We start from the raw sequence: 12,564 nt of genomic DNA, 5'->3' as shown, positions 1-12,564 counted from the left end.
TGCGAATTTCGGTATATGAGAAGATAAAATCGTCAAATCTATCTAAATACTTGTGCCACAGATTGAAAAATGTTACCAATCGATTCAGAACATTGCATTACATAAGATCAAACATCAATTTTATAGTGGAATCGAAGTTTTTAACATTGTTTCATTACGTATATACGATTTTTCGCTCATATACGCGTATCGACGAAAAATGAAAAATTGAAATCTCGTCCGATTTCAATGATTTTACATTCTATCGACGCAGAATGAAGAATATAACAAGAATATAACGTTTTTACTATGTGTAAATACGCGTTATAACATGAAATTTGTCGAAAAATGTAATCGACGTATGCGAATTTCGGTATATGAGAAGATAAAATCGTCAAATCTATCTAAATACTTGTGCCACAGATTGAAAAATGTTACCAATCGATTCAGAACATTGCATTACATAAGATCAAACATCAATTTTATAGTGGAATCGAAGTTTTTAACATTGTTTCATTACGTATATACGATTTTTCGCTCATATACGCGTATCGACGAAAAATGAAAAATTGAAATCTCGTCCGATTTCAATGATTTTACATTCTATCGACGCAGAATGAAGAATATAACAAGAATATAACGTTTTTACTATGTGTAAATACGCGTTATAACATGAAATTTGTCGAAAAATGTAATCGACGTATGCGAATTTCGGTATATGAGAAGATAAAATCGTCAAATCTATCTAAATACTTGTGCCACAGATTGAAAAATGTTACCAATCGATTCAGAACATTGCATTACATAAGATCAAACATCAATTTTATAGTGGAATCGAAGTTTTTAACATTGTTTCATTACGTATATACGATTTTTCGCTCATATACGCGTATCGACGAAAAATGAAAAATTGAAATCTCGTCCGATTTCAATGATTTTACATTCTATCGACGCAGAATGAAGAATATAATGTTACGTCCCAGACGGGAGAAAACACAAAAAAAAAGAATTTTTAATTGTGAGCTGCTAATACGGTCAGGTCAAGGACTACCCTTCTACTCCAACCTCGCAGACTCCTCTCGTTTTGGTACAAGGACTCGGGATTGAGAGCAAGTGATTCCTGTTGCTCGAAGAATGGCTGCCGCATAGAAAACCGTCCGCTCCTTTGATGTATATTAGCGCCAATATATTTTTACTGACTTACCACCGCTGCCAAGACTTTCCAACCAATGAATGATATCAGGGGGTTGCCGTATATCCTGGACTGGAATTCGCCCCCTTGGGTAGATATTAATTCAAACGCCCTCAGATTCTTTAGATGAATGGATGGGAAGTTCGGTGGACAACGAGATGAATGAAAAGTATCACCACAATTTAACAATAACGATTTAATATATATATATATATATCACTAAAAATACACTAAATATACAGTTCGGTAAAACATTTGATTCAAACCATGAATTAGTTATTTGTGCGCGGAACTCGGGATACGCGTAATAATTATTTATTCTAATTTGTAACTAATTTACAACTTCACCCGAATTAACCAGTAGAAAGAGAGAAGAAAGATTCTTCCGTTATGGCCCTTATACTTGTTTAACCATACGGTCGCTCTCGAAGGCGTAATTGCCTATGAATCGTATGTCGTAATAATAAAACTACCCAGTAGATATGTCTATAATTCCTAAGTACAATGTTAAGTTGATTTATCTTAAGCGCGGAGCTAAAAGTATTGCTGCTGATCGGATTGAGCGACGGATGAAGACTGGCTGCCGCTCCGCTGGTCTCCCACTTGGTTGACTCCCCAATGATGTTGCTGCGCATGCGCGCCGCTCAGACTTGCCGCCAGCACGCGAGGGTATTGCCCGTGGGAAAGGAGTGGCGTGATGTAGTACAAGCATTCCTTCGTTACTTTTCTGGGAATTGCTGCCAGTCGACGCTTATCACCGGATGTAGTTCCGAGAATTCTTAGCCTCAGGAATGCGGTTATCAGCGGATACATTTCACAGAATTCTCGGTTCCCAGGCGCGGTTATCACCGGATGTAGTTCCTGGAATCCTTAGCCTCTGGAATGCGGTTATCACAGGATGTAGTCTAGCCATTCGTGATATGAATGTCTCGGCTTGTCGCTCTATCTTTATTACTTATATTCTAAATATTACAACATTATTATTTTAATAATTATTATTTAATAATGTGTGCCATTATAAGTGTGCGAGGATTTTAATAGTATATAATTATTGTTATTTCTAATTATGATTCTCATCTTAATAATTATGTAATATAAGGTCCCTTACCGCTATTAATCTATTATTAATCTGTTTTTATGCGTGTACGTATATATGTATATATATATATACATATATATATATATTGTTAATTTCTAGATATAAGGTCTTACCTATGTACTTTATTCTGTTTGTTTAACAATTTTTATTTTGACATATGTTCTTTCTTTTTATTTATTAAGTGAACCTTATCTAACAATAGTGTTCCCATTTTAATAATAATAGTGAATTATATCTCTTGTTAAAATTTCTGAGGTGCGATTAATTATTATTATGGCGTTACCCACTGTAGATTAACCTACAGAAGATTTCCGAGAGCAGAATTACCGATGTTGGATTATCTAAAGTAGAACTAGAGACAGTATGATTACCGACAGTGGGATTAGCATTTCCGTATCCTATATACTAATGTCTAGAGATGCTTGGGTACCACACGTCGTTATACGGCGACGTGACACCTCCCCCCTTAATTGAGTCGTTAGGAAATTTCTATTTCTGACGACTTGTTTTTACGAGCTGCTAGGATGCTTTCGAGAATCGGATATTTTGAACTTCCTCTGGTTGCGGGTGTCGGAGTAGCATCATCTTTTGTGTCGTCCACCGTTACTTCAATGGTATCACTATTTCCTTCACCCTTTGTTGTCTTCCTTCCGTCTTGCTTATCTGATCGTCCCAGATGAAGAAGTAGATGCGTCAACGAACTCCAGATGGCTCCTAACAGATGTAAGCTCCATCCATAGACAGTATGGAGCACGTATCCTCTGATAATGGCGTCGACACATAATTTTACGCCTTTAACTAGGATAAATAATCCGATCATTCCAGCACTTGCTGATCCAAATGCTAAAAAGCCTTGCCACAGCTTCGAGATTGCGCTATCCGTAATTTTGTTGATGTCTGCTTCTCCCAATAAGTTATACATCGAAACAGTGTTAGGTGGGATGCGGTGTCCTGTCGCTCCTCTGGCAATTGTATTTAAAAGTCCTGGTCTCTCTGCGGGGAACATGATGTGGTCCCGTAAGTTGTCCAAGTCTTGATGCGTATATATTCCGCTCGTCATTAAGTTCTTGGTATTAATATATTTCCATGCTAGCTTTGTTAATGGTTGGAGTGTTTGAGGAGGGAGTACCTCCACAGGTTTCGGTGTCAGTCTGTACCAATTTCCCTCCAAGTAGTACATGGATGGTAGTAGTGCGTTGCATTCCTTTATGGTGCCTGTCTTTACCAGTATTCTCGATTTTGGTGTCAGGTAAAGACTGTTATTCTGGTGCGTGACAGGTAGTTCATGGTAACATTCTTCTGATTGCCTAATGCTGACTGGGACGGGTGTACATTTTACTATGTGAATGACTTCCCCTACAGTTACTGCCATGTACCCAGCTGCCTTCATGATTGTATAAGCGAACTCATCTGGGCGGAGGGTTGCTAATGCCAAAGCGTTCTTAAGGACCTGTTTTTCTAGTTCGCACTTTTGCCTAATTACGTCGCTGTACAGGGCTGTCATTTGCGTTCTTATGTGTTTTTCGAGGTAAACAAATTTGGAGTTAACATAAGCGAACAGATCGAGGTTTTCGACTGATAATTTTGCTTTTGACGCAAAGGTCCTTCCTTTCTGCGTCTCTAGAATGAATAATTTTGGATGCTCGCTCAGTAGTAAAGTATATCCGCACAAATGATGCTCTGCTCTTTTTTCCAAGGTGAATGTAACGTCTTGAGTCGTGATGGTGTATATGTCCGGGTATACTTCCGTATTACCCATGGTTTTTAATTTGGTCGCAAATCCTTCATATAACACCTTGTAGTTATCGAAGTTACAGGACGACTCCGGCCTGGTCGACCAAAACGCATTTCCTTCCTCGTCGGTTAGGCACATTCCATCCGTAAATACGCACACCTCTCCTTTGCTCAAAATCACGTTGTTCTGTCTTATCTTTACAGTAGCATAATATTCCTTGATGTTAATTTTGAGTGATGCTTGCACCACTACATTGTCCCACGTGCCGTACGGATCGGCGTATTGTGTTCCCGAACACTTGCCGTCCATTGAAATTGATCCTGCTAATGTGGCACTCCGATATTCGGTGGCATTGGCCCGCAATCCTGATACCTGCAGGGTCGGTGTTATTCCCATTATACCGGTGTTGAACGTGGCCTTGCATGCCTCAGCTGTTAAGTCCATCAGGTATATTCGCCTTCCATTTTGAACAGCTGACACATGTGATGACATTCCGCAATAATAAATTGTTCTATCAATCTCCACTCGGCATTGGTATACGTGCGTGTAATCGTATTCTGCTAATTGTAGAAGCTGAATGTAGACTTCTGTAGCATTGGGTGCATGTGATGGGATATTACATTCTCCCGTGTCCAATAGTGAAATTGTTGTGATGTTGGTTGATCCTCCCCCACAGTCGTACCCCAACAAACAGTAACATTCAGAGATGATTCCTACGGTTGTTATTAAAATTCCGAGAAGCCCCATGGTTTCTGTAAAATAATCACCTTAACCTATTTCATTTTAGATATTCTTAACTTATTAGCATGCACTATCCTAGTATGGTTTCCTATTGATAGTTTAACATTATTTCGAGGGAGTATTTCTAAAATCTGATGAGGTCCTGTATATTGGTTGCCGAATTTGTTAGTAGGTTCCTTCAGTAAAAATACCTTATCCCCTTCCCTTAGCGTTAACGGTCTTGCTTTCTTGTCGTAATACCTTTTTGAAGTTTCCTTCGATCTCATCAAATTTTGTCGTGCTACCTCTTGTGTTCTATTTATTTTGTTTATTAGATTCGCGTAATATTGTAAGTATGTCCTGTCCATTTCATCGTCCAAAGGTGGATCTGAGGCTGGAACCCTAGCTAATTTTCCGAAGACTAGTTCGTAGGGCGTGTATCGTGTTCCCTCGTGTACACTTGTATTATATGAAAAGATAGCCGTGTCTACCCATTCGTCCCAATCTTTTTCCTTATCCGTAAATTGCTTCAGGTACTCGATTAGGACATGGTGAGACCTTTCCAATGATCCGTTTGACTGTGGGTAGAAAGCTGTAGTTTTGTACTGCTTTATCTTAAATTTACGTGCTATAGCTCGTAGTAGGGTACTTAAAAAGTTTGATCCTTGGTCTGTGAGTATTGCCCTAGGCGCTCCGAACTTACAAATTAAATTTGAGATTAAAGCATTGGCAATGTCTATTGATGTTGTGCTCGCAAGAGGGACGGCTAAAGAGAATTTTGTTAACTGATCCTGAATCGTCAAAATATATTTATTCCCCTTTTCAGTCTGGGCTAGAGGACCCACTACGTCGAGTGCTACTTTATCGAATGCAGATCCTGGTGTGTCCGTTAACACCATTGGTTGCTTATTTTTGACTCTAACTAGCTTTTTCAGTTGGCAATCCAAACAATTTTGTATGAAGGTCTGAATCTGCCCTTTCATATTTTCCCAAAAGTATCTCGTTCTTATTCTGCTATAAGTTTTGGTCACTCCCTTGTGACCCCCTAAAGCAGATGAATGGTTTTCGCGTATTAGGTCCTCGCGCTCATTCTCCTTGGGTATTCTAATCAAATTTTTACAGAAGCAAATTGTGCAATCTTCCGCGTCGAATAATTCTCCTAACCTTTGCTGGATATATTCCCATGGTATGTCATCTATTCTGTTCGAACTGGAGATGCTTACCGTACGCAAATCTAGTTCCCTTGTCACTGATAGGAGCGATTCCAGAGCATCATTCAGAATTTCTACATCCGTTATCACATTATTATTTTCCTTAATGACTAATGATATTAGATTTTTAGATCCATATTTAGTGACCCTTGCCCGACCTAGAGTTAAATCCTTGTAATTTGGGAGTTTATTCATATCCTGAAGCTGTTTAGCACCCTCATCGCAAGGGTTGCCCTTCTGAGTAATGAAGATAGCTAGATTATCCCTTCTCATTGTTAATCTATCTCTAGTTTCTGTAAGATTCTGTGAAATTCTGAATGTGTACTCTTCCTGATTCTGCAATTCATATGGCCGCGATATTGGTTCGAATAAAGTGTCGGAACTGGAGTCTGAATCGCTATCAGCAATGATAGGAGAATTATTTGAGCAAATACCCTCCGTCTTGCCTGGCACCTTACTTATGTCTATCCGATCGAAGAGCTTCTCTAGCTCTCTTGTATCAGATCCGTGTGTGCCTGACCTGCGAGAATACAAGGACTCGTTTGAGGAGCTGTCGTCTCTATGTAGTGGCAAGACCTGCGCCGTTCCTGGTGGATTTCGCGAAAGAGCGTCGGCATTTGCATTGGCTGTGCCTGCCTTGTATATTATTCTGAAATCGTACTCGGCTAGTTTCAAACCCCATTTGGTCAAACGCGAAGTTGGATCTTTGTGGGATTTTAGCCACACCAGTGGACGATGATCAGTAACTAGCGTAAATTGCCTGCCATATAAGTATGGCCTAAAGTAGTGCACGGCGTAGACTATTGCTAAGAGTTCGCGTTCGATGGTCGAGTAGTTCTTTTCAGCTATATTTAGTAGTCTTGAACAATAAGAGATAGGCAGGTCTTTCCCTATCGGTCCCTGACTAAGCACTCCACCTATAGCATAACCTGACGCATCCGTAGTAACGTTAAATTCCCTACTGAAGTCTGGGTATTGGAGCACAGGTTCCTTGCACAGCGTGTCTCGTAGTGTCACGAATGCCATTTCCTGTGGCTCACCCCACTTAAATGTCACTTCCTTCTTTAATAACTCTGTGAGAGGTCTTGCCAGCTTAGAGAATCCGGGGATGAACCTCCTATAGTATCCCGCGAGTCCCAAGAATTGTCGAACGTTCTTAGCTTTCTTTGGTTGCGGGAATTCTTTTACGGCACGTAGCTTCTTCGGATCCGGTTTCACACCGTCTTTGCCGATGATGTGACCCAGATAAATAACTTCCTTTTTCAGAAATTCACATTTGTCAGGCTGCAGCTTCAAATTCGCCTTCCTTAGTCTACCTATAAGCTTGTTAAATTTTATCTCGTGCTCATGGAGCGACCTTGCGTATAATACTATGTCGTCCAAGTAGACGAACATTTCTTCGCCTTGAAGACCCGTCAGGACGAGGTCCATGAGCCGTTGGAAGGTGGCTGGAGCATTCTTTAATCCGAACGGCATTCTCGCAAATTCGAAATGCCCGTGAGGTGTCGAGAAGGCGGTCTTGTGGCTATCATCTGGGTGCATTTCGATCTGGTGAAATCCGGACTTTAGGTCGAAGGTAGAGAAGTATTTCGCTGAACCCAGCTGATCGAGTATCTCTGTAATGTTAGGGAGGGGATACGCATCCCCGACAGTCTTCTCATTAAGTCCTCTATAATCAATAACCATTCTCCACTTGGGATTTCCCATTGAGTCAGCCTTTTTGGGTACTACCCAGATAGGGGAATTGTAAGGAGAGAGGGATGGCCTTATTATATCACTCTCTAACAGTTCTTGTGTCTGTTTATTTATCTCTTCCTTATGTATGGGTGGGAACCTGTACTGTTTGGTATGTATCGGTATCTCATCGGTAGTAATAATTCTATGCGTCAGCATCTGCGTGCTCTCCAGCTGTTCTCCTGGGAGATGAAAGCAGTCTGCGCTGACAGATAAGAGGTCAATGACGCTCTTCCTTTCTTCGTTGTTCAAATGATCTAGACGTAACAGTGCTTCAACCTCCTTTGCCCTATTATTGTTCTCTCGCTTCCTCCGCCTATCTTGATCATGGTTCCTCTGACAATTCTTGATCGTTCCGACGCATACCGTTATTTCCTCTTTTGATGTTCCTGGTGTATCTCGTATTTTGTCCTGATGTGCTTCGAATGCTTGTAATTCCAGCGTGGGAATCACGATATCCTGATCCTCATTAGTGGTGTTTATCACCCTGAGATAAGCCCGACCCTGGTGATTTTTAACAATGGCTTCCCCCATGTATATTCCCTGTAAGGATTCTATCCGTGGAATGTAACCTTCATCGATTTCGGGATTCTTGACACGGCAATGAAACACCGCACTCGTCCTTGCCGATACGCGCATGAATTGTCTGTCTGTGAAAGGCACTTCCTTGTCCGCGATCCTCATACACTGTTGGGTGTAGCTTACATCAGCACCAACTGTTTTCAGGAACTCACTTCCCAGAATACCGTCCTGCTCGATCGGGAAATTCGATCCCACCACGTAAAACCGTACCTTTTTCCCAAAGAGGTGGGCGGCCAATGAACCCCTCGTTCGAATATGGTCGTCCGTAATACCACATACCTTTATTACATCGTTGTTGTCGATATAGGAATTCGATTCGACAGCACTTTCTTTGATAATGTTAACTTCTGCGCCAGTGTCAATCATGAATTTGACCTGTCTTCCATGATTCCCGATGTCCATAACTATGGTAGGTGCTTTTGCTGTTGGTTTATAATTTATTGTTGCGACTTGTTTGATTGAGTCGCCTGCGCATTGGATTGTCCGTGAGCGTTTCCCATGGCGGCCCCGCTCCTGTCTGATCTCGACGGGCCGCTTACAGGGTTTCCCTGGTTGCTGGACGTTGAGTGGCTTCTTTCCCTATTAATGGCCCTTGGCGGCGAACTCCGGCGGTCATTGCCTTGGCTATACTGTGGTCTATGTTCCGTCGATTTCCGGCGGCTTCTTGTTCTATCCTCCGGGCTCTGACGGCCCGAATTATACGCGTGGTGTTTATCCCCACTTCTATGTTCACTATCGTACTTAAGTTTCCGGCAATCCTTTAAAATGTGGCCAATTCTCTTACAATAGTAGCAGGTTCGCTGTTCACGTGGGCTAAATGGCCTATTGTTTAAAGCTACATTTAGTACCTGGTCTTTTGACCGAGGAGAGGAAGGCCTTGCGGTGATTTCCGAAAAGGTTGGTGGTCTCCCTCTGATTCGGCAATCCTTTGCCATATGACCGCTTCCCTTACAGATTGTGCAAATAGTCTTTCCGCTCGTGATCGCACGTATTTTAGGGGCCTCCCTTGATTCTTCCTTGCTGGTACGAGCTCGGTTTCTCTCTAGGGCCCTACTTATTCTTAGAAGGGCGTTGGCCGCCGTCGTTAAGTCGTGATATCTTTCATGCTTCATCCGTAACTCATATTCCTCCGGCAAGCCATTCTCTAGTGCGTCGAGTACCTCGCACTCAATTCGTCTCCGTTGATGATCTGACAATTCTCCCGATTCCTTAATTTCCGCCTCGATTATGGCTTGTTTTAATTCCTTTATGCGTTCGGTGTAATCTAAGATCCTTTCCCTGGATTTCATGTAGATATTAGCTAATTGTCCCTTATAATGGCTTGCGGATTTGGCTGGCTGGAAGGCTGCTTTTAGCAAGCCTACCAGTTGTTCTATCGTTTGTAGCTCCTGGTCTTCTGTGACTGAATACGCATGCCCATCTAATTTGGCTCGAATTCTTCGAACTAGCATCGCTTCCACTTCCCCGGAAGGACGTTCAAGGAACAGATCCATAGCCCTCTTGCATGCTCTCGAAAATTGGAGGACCGATATATTGTACCCATCAAAACGCGGGATTGTTTCGGTTATTTCCTTTAGCTTTAATTCTGACCCTGCCATTTGGACTGGTTTCGTTCGAATCGGTCTAGGTTCAGGTTTCTCTTCATCTGTTACACGATTTCTCCTAGGTAAGTCAATGTCGACGATAGATTCCAGATTACTCCTAGATGAATACGGGCTCCTTTCACGGGGTATGGCCGTGGCTATAGGCGTATTTCGCGTCTCATTTATTAACATAGATTCGTGCCGATGGTCTAATTCTTTTGCGCGAAGTTCATTTTCACGTCGTTGAAGATTTATTTCGCGTCTATCTAGATCTATGTCACGTTTTTCTATTTCTAACTCTCGGTTATTCAATTTCGTTTTTTGATCAGTTATTTCGCGAAGATGTGTTTGGATATTTCTCTCCTGTTCTTCAATTTTCATTATTCTCGCTTCTAATTCAGATTCTAACTTTTGCATATCGCTTTCTCGTTCCCGCATTTTCTTTTCTAGTTTCTTGATTTTTTGTTCTGTGGCTTTATTTTCCTCCAGACAGAGTAATATCCTTGCTTCCCGTTCGTCTAACTCTCCCTCGTACGCTCTTAATTCCTCCTCCGTGAGGGAGGTCCTTGTAGGAGTACCGGGTTTTTTTGAAGCCGCCATTCTTAGAGTGTTGTTGCGAAAGGTTCTAGCGTTAAAATCGAATATGCCAAAAGAAGTAGGTAAATGAAATAGTTAAGTCCCAAGGGAGGCTTTACCATCCCACCGCTGCCACCAAAAATTTTCTTATAATTTTTGTTACGTCCCAGACGGGAGAAAACACAAAAAAAAAGAATTTTTAATTGTGAGCTGCTAATACGGTCAGGTCAAGGACTACCCTTCTACTCCAACCTCGCAGACTCCTCTCGTTTTGGTACAAGGACTCGGGATTGAGAGCAAGTGATTCCTGTTGCTCGAAGAATGGCTGCCGCATAGAAAACCGTCCGCTCCTTTGATGTATATTAGCGCCAATATATTTTTACTGACTTACCACCGCTGCCAAGACTTTCCAACCAATGAATGATATCAGGGGGTTGCCGTATATCCTGGACTGGAATTCGCCCCCTTGGGTAGATATTAATTCAAACGCCCTCAGATTCTTTAGATGAATGGATGGGAAGTTCGGTGGACAACGAGATGAATGAAAAGTATCACCACAATTTAACAATAACGATTTAATATATATATATATATATCACTAAAAATACACTAAATATACAGTTCGGTAAAACATTTGATTCAAACCATGAATTAGTTATTTGTGCGCGGAACTCGGGATACGCGTAATAATTATTTATTCTAATTTGTAACTAATTTACAACTTCACCCGAATTAACCAGTAGAAAGAGAGAAGAAAGATTCTTCCGTTATGGCCCTTATACTTGTTTAACCATACGGTCGCTCTCGAAGGCGTAATTGCCTATGAATCGTATGTCGTAATAATAAAACTACCCAGTAGATATGTCTATAATTCCTAAGTACAATGTTAAGTTGATTTATCTTAAGCGCGGAGCTAAAAGTATTGCTGCTGATCGGATTGAGCGACGGATGAAGACTGGCTGCCGCTCCGCTGGTCTCCCACTTGGTTGACTCCCCAATGATGTTGCTGCGCATGCGCGCCGCTCAGACTTGCCGCCAGCACGCGAGGGTATTGCCCGTGGGAAAGGAGTGGCGTGATGTAGTACAAGCATTCCTTCGTTACTTTTCTGGGAATTGCTGCCAGTCGACGCTTATCACCGGATGTAGTTCCGAGAATTCTTAGCCTCAGGAATGCGGTTATCAGCGGATACATTTCACAGAATTCTCGGTTCCCAGGCGCGGTTATCACCGGATGTAGTTCCTGGAATCCTTAGCCTCTGGAATGCGGTTATCACAGGATGTAGTCTAGCCATTCGTGATATGAATGTCTCGGCTTGTCGCTCTATCTTTATTACTTATATTCTAAATATTACAACATTATTATTTTAATAATTATTATTTAATAATGTGTGCCATTATAAGTGTGCGAGGATTTTAATAGTATATAATTATTGTTATTTCTAATTATGATTCTCATCTTAATAATTATGTAATATAAGGTCCCTTACCGCTATTAATCTATTATTAATCTGTTTTTATGCGTGTACGTATATATGTATATATATATATACATATATATATATATTGTTAATTTCTAGATATAAGGTCTTACCTATGTACTTTATTCTGTTTGTTTAACAATTTTTATTTTGACATATGTTCTTTCTTTTTATTTATTAAGTGAACCTTATCTAACAATAGTGTTCCCATTTTAATAATAATAGTGAATTATATCTCTTGTTAAAATTTCTGAGGTGCGATTAATTATTATTATGGCGTTACCCACTGTAGATTAACCTACAGAAGATTTCCGAGAGCAGAATTACCGATGTTGGATTATCTAAAGTAGAACTAGAGACAGTATGATTACCGACAGTGGGATTAGCATTTCCGTATCCTATATACTAATGTCTAGAGATGCTTGGGTACCACACGTCGTTATACGGCGACGTGACAATATATCGTTTTTACTATGTGTAAATACGCGTTATAACATGAAATTTGTCGAAAAATGTAATCGACGTATGCGAATTTCGGTATATGAGAAGATAAAATCGTCAAATCTATCTAAATACTTGTGCCACAGATTGAAAAATGTTACCAATCGATTCAGAACATTGCATTACATAAGATCAAACATCAATTTTATAGTGGAATCGAAGTTTTTAACATTG

At 40.8% G+C, this 12,564-nt stretch overlaps 1 protein-coding gene across 1 annotated transcript; it reads right to left on the bottom strand.

Annotated features, from left to right (window-relative positions):
- Positions 1 to 2,550: 2,550 nt before the first annotated feature.
- On the bottom strand, positions 2,551 to 4,752 carry LOC146872097 (uncharacterized). Its single transcript, XM_085664382.1, has one exon. It carries the CDS (start codon positions 4,750 to 4,752, stop codon positions 2,749 to 2,751), a length of 2,004 nt encoding a protein of 667 aa, XP_085520508.1. The 3' UTR covers positions 2,551 to 2,748.
- Between the last annotated feature and the right edge of the window lie 7,812 nt (positions 4,753 to 12,564).

Source organism: Vespa mandarinia, unplaced genomic scaffold (assembly GCF_050613455.1).
Source record: "Vespa mandarinia isolate Hongniang unplaced genomic scaffold, ASM5061345v1 scaffold_55, whole genome shotgun sequence".
NCBI classification, from domain to species: domain Eukaryota; kingdom Metazoa; phylum Arthropoda; class Insecta; order Hymenoptera; family Vespidae; genus Vespa; species Vespa mandarinia.
This window is presented reverse-complemented; position numbering and strand designations above follow the sequence as displayed.

Bases quoted from the DNA above. Each gene is read 5' to 3' on its own strand.
- LOC146872097 (XM_085664382.1), bottom strand. From the start codon at position 4,752: ATGGGGCTTCTCGGAATTTTAATAACAACCGTAGGAATCATCTCTGAA.